General features: G+C 45.1%; 1 gene segment (V, D, J or C); it reads left to right on the forward strand.

The window, feature by feature from the left end:
• The first annotated feature begins 2675 nt into the window (after positions 1-2675).
• Positions 2676-3270, forward strand: LOC103601508. The segment is given in 2 exon segments: positions 2676-2721; positions 2843-3270. Coding segments are annotated over 2 exon segments (474 nt in total).
• The last annotated feature ends 196 nt before the right edge of the window (positions 3271-3466 follow it).

Genomic DNA, 3466 nt, shown 5'->3' on the forward strand with positions numbered 1-3466 from the left:
GAAGAGAAAGCTTTCCTGCCTTCTTCAGGAGATGTATATAGAAGAGTTGGTTTTAAAACTGTTTTTGCATATGTATGGGTCTGTGGTGGACAGACCTTTCCATCTCTTGTGTCCCAATCTCCCTGCAACAGCCAGAATGGCCTTCTGTCTGGTACCAGTCCTACTGCTGCCATATTCCAGAGGTTCCTTAAATAATTGTTTAATGAATGAATGAATGAATGCTAAAAACTCTATGAAGCAAACCTTCCTATTTTCATACTTTTTCTACAGGAAGAGAAAAGAAAGTCCCTGCAGCCCTAATAGTTCCCTGAATTTCACCATCATATTTCCACCATGTTCTATAAATCAAGAAAAACAAAACCAGACTCATTACCAGTTATATTCCTTCTCAAATGTTTTCTTTGCCTTAGTTTCTGAACTTTGGCACTAATTGACTTTTGGGTCAGAGAACTCTTTGTTGTAGGGGGCTGTCCTGTGTATTAAAGAGTGATTAGCAGCATCCCTGTCTTCTATCTCTAGATACCAGTGGCACCCCTCTGCCCCAAATGTGATATGGAGTGGATACATGTCTCCAGACATTGTCACATGTACCCACCCCATTGCCCACTTCCTGGATCAAAGACATGGCATCAGTGCCAACCAGACATCACCACAAAGAGAGAATCTTTGTGCAATTAAGAGGATCGTGTACTCTTCTTTTATGCCACTACCATCTAATTGCCTGCTGATCCTGTGGGTTCAAACTCCAAAACCTCTCTCAGACTCATCTCTCCCTCTGTCTCTCAACAGCCAGATGACAAAGTACTGCTATATATAATTCAAATGAAAAGTTCAAATAGAGAAGACAAATAACTAAGAAACTCAAGAGAAATGGGCAAAAATGCCAATAAAATATTCATAGCAGGCAAAACGTAAGTGGATAAAAGTAATATGAACATAGGTGAATTGCACTAAAGGCAAAAAGAAGGGAATGGAATCTCCCAGGAGAAGCTGCGGAGTGAGCCCCGCATGACTGTGTGGAGGGAGCTGCCCAGGCAGAGCCACCAGCAAAGGAAAAGGGCTTCAGGTGGGAGTGAGATGGGAGGAGGTGAGGGGCAGCAACAGGCCCATGGCTGGAACCAGTAGAGAGAGTTGAGAAGGTCAGAGAGCGCTGAGGGTGAGACACGGATCAAGGAGCTGGCACAGGCAGGGGAAGAGGCAGAAAAGTGTAGGTTCTTGTGGACCTTTTGAGAACTATGGACTTACCTCTGAGGGATTCATGAAGTCCTGGAGGATGTTAGAGGAGTGATTTTGTAAAGAAAATGAAAATAAAGCACCAGTGAAGATGTGAAGAATCATAATCTGTTGCTCACAGATGGGCACGTGTAAGTCAGTCCAGTCAGTCTGGAAGGATGCCCCTCAGCACTCAGAGCATATCACGTGTGTGTGCAGCACGTGCACCCTTACACAAGGCACGAGGAAATGTGCACGGGGAATTCCATCCTGGTGGTTAAATACCAGCACCAACTTAAGTGCCCAACACAAGGGGAATTGAAACTTCAGTGTAGTAGGTGTAGAGCCACCAGTTGTAAGTACTGAGAAACTTTCATATAGCTATAGCAACATGGATAAAATAAAAGTATAATTATGAGTTAGAAAGTAAAACAAACAAAAAACAAGCAAAAACCTACACAAAGTTTTTTTTTTAAAAAAGAAGCAGAATGAGACCTAAAAGAAAAAAGTTATTTAATTTAAAAACAGAAACACTGATATCTTCGAGAATATCCAATGGAAGTTAGCCTGGAACTACATTATTTACACTGGAGTGGGTGCTTCAAGAGTAGATGGAGACATGATTTGGAATGATCATGATGGTAACCAATAAAATGGAATGAAATGAAATGAAGTAAAATAAAATAAAATAAAAAAGGGCCTTTCAGTGGCCGATGATGGGAGTGCTAAGAAATTAAGTGTAATTAAACTCTGTGCATGTGGGTTCCATGAAAAACTGACAGAGAAAATACTGTTTATTTTTGGAGTTGTAATAGATGATCTAGTAAAAATGCCATGCATTTTGGAGTTGTAATAGATGATCTAATAAAAATGCCATGCGTGGTATGTTGATGGAGCTAGAAGAAAAGCGCCTCTGGCCTCTTTGTAGTGAGAAGGACCTGTCTTACTCAGCAGCACCACTGTTTAGAGTCTCCAGCTGCCCCGGGTCCCTCTCTGACATCATGAGCAGCTTCAGAAAAAAGGACCAGGAAATCCCGTGGCCTCTAACCGAAATGCCCAGGTGTGTCAGAGAGACAGGTAGGGTTTTGGGTCTGAGGACAATGTGGGGCAGTGTGGGACAATCCTGAGATTGACCTTCCTCCCCCAGCTGGAAATTCACTCAGGGCCTCCAGGCTCAGCTACCAGTGTGTCCATTGGACCATGTTTGTGAGACCATGCTGACCTCCCAGTAGTAGCCAGGGATCATCATGGGCCAGGCCACCTCCACCTACTGGATCAGCTCATCTCCTCCTGCCTCTTCTGACCTGTGAGCACCCAGGGCAGGGAGAGCCAGGAAGAGACAGATAGCAAAGTCTTATTTGAATGCAGCGACTCCTCCCCCAAGGTTTGAGGAGATATAAGGAGACTTAGGGGGGCCCAGACTTCAAATCAGAACTTTAAGAAGCAGAGTCAGAGTCTGCACCATGACCTGGGCTCCTCTCCTCCTCACCCTCCTTGTTCACTACACAGGTGAGGGTGGAACTTACCTGGGAGGTGGGAGATCCTCACCCAACTCTGCTTTATGTCCCCCACTTTAGTCCAGCGTGCTCTGGTGGTCCTGATCTCACAGTTCTCTCTGCCTCCCTCACAGTGTCTGTGGCCCAGGCAGAGCTGACTCAGCTGCCCTCCATGTCCAAGGCCTTGGGACAGATGGTCACACTGACCTGTACTGGGAACAGCAACAATGTTGGCAACCAGGGAGCAGCTTGGCTTCAGCAGCACCCAGGCCATGTCCCCAAACTCCTGATGCACAGGAATAACAACCGGCCCTCTGGGATCTCAGAGAGATTCTCTGGCTCCAGGTCAGAGAGCACGGCCTCCCTGACTATCTCTGGGTTGCAGCCTGAGGACGAGGCTGACTATTACTGCACAGCATGGGACAGCAGCTTAAATGCTTGCACAGTGCTTCAGGCCAGTGGGGAAGTGAGACAGAAACCCATGGGCTCCCCAGCTTCGCCCAGCACATGGGGACCTCATGGAGCACTGTTTAAACTGGACCCACAAAAAGACAAGGGCTGAATTCCAAGTGACAGGTGTGTACACTTTAGGAATATTAAAATAATAAAATGAGTTAAAATGGCTGGACCTGCACAGTTATTAACAAGTGTATGAATATATAAGCAAGATCATTGTGAATATATTCGCAGCAACTTAGATATGTACATATACGTGCATTAATATTAGTTAAAAGGAATGCATGGTTTAACTAAGGAAG

The sequence above is a fragment of the Galeopterus variegatus genome, unplaced genomic scaffold, assembly GCF_000696425.1.
Source record: "Galeopterus variegatus unplaced genomic scaffold, G_variegatus-3.0.2 Scaffold3763, whole genome shotgun sequence".
Lineage (NCBI taxonomy): Eukaryota > Metazoa > Chordata > Mammalia > Dermoptera > Cynocephalidae > Galeopterus > Galeopterus variegatus.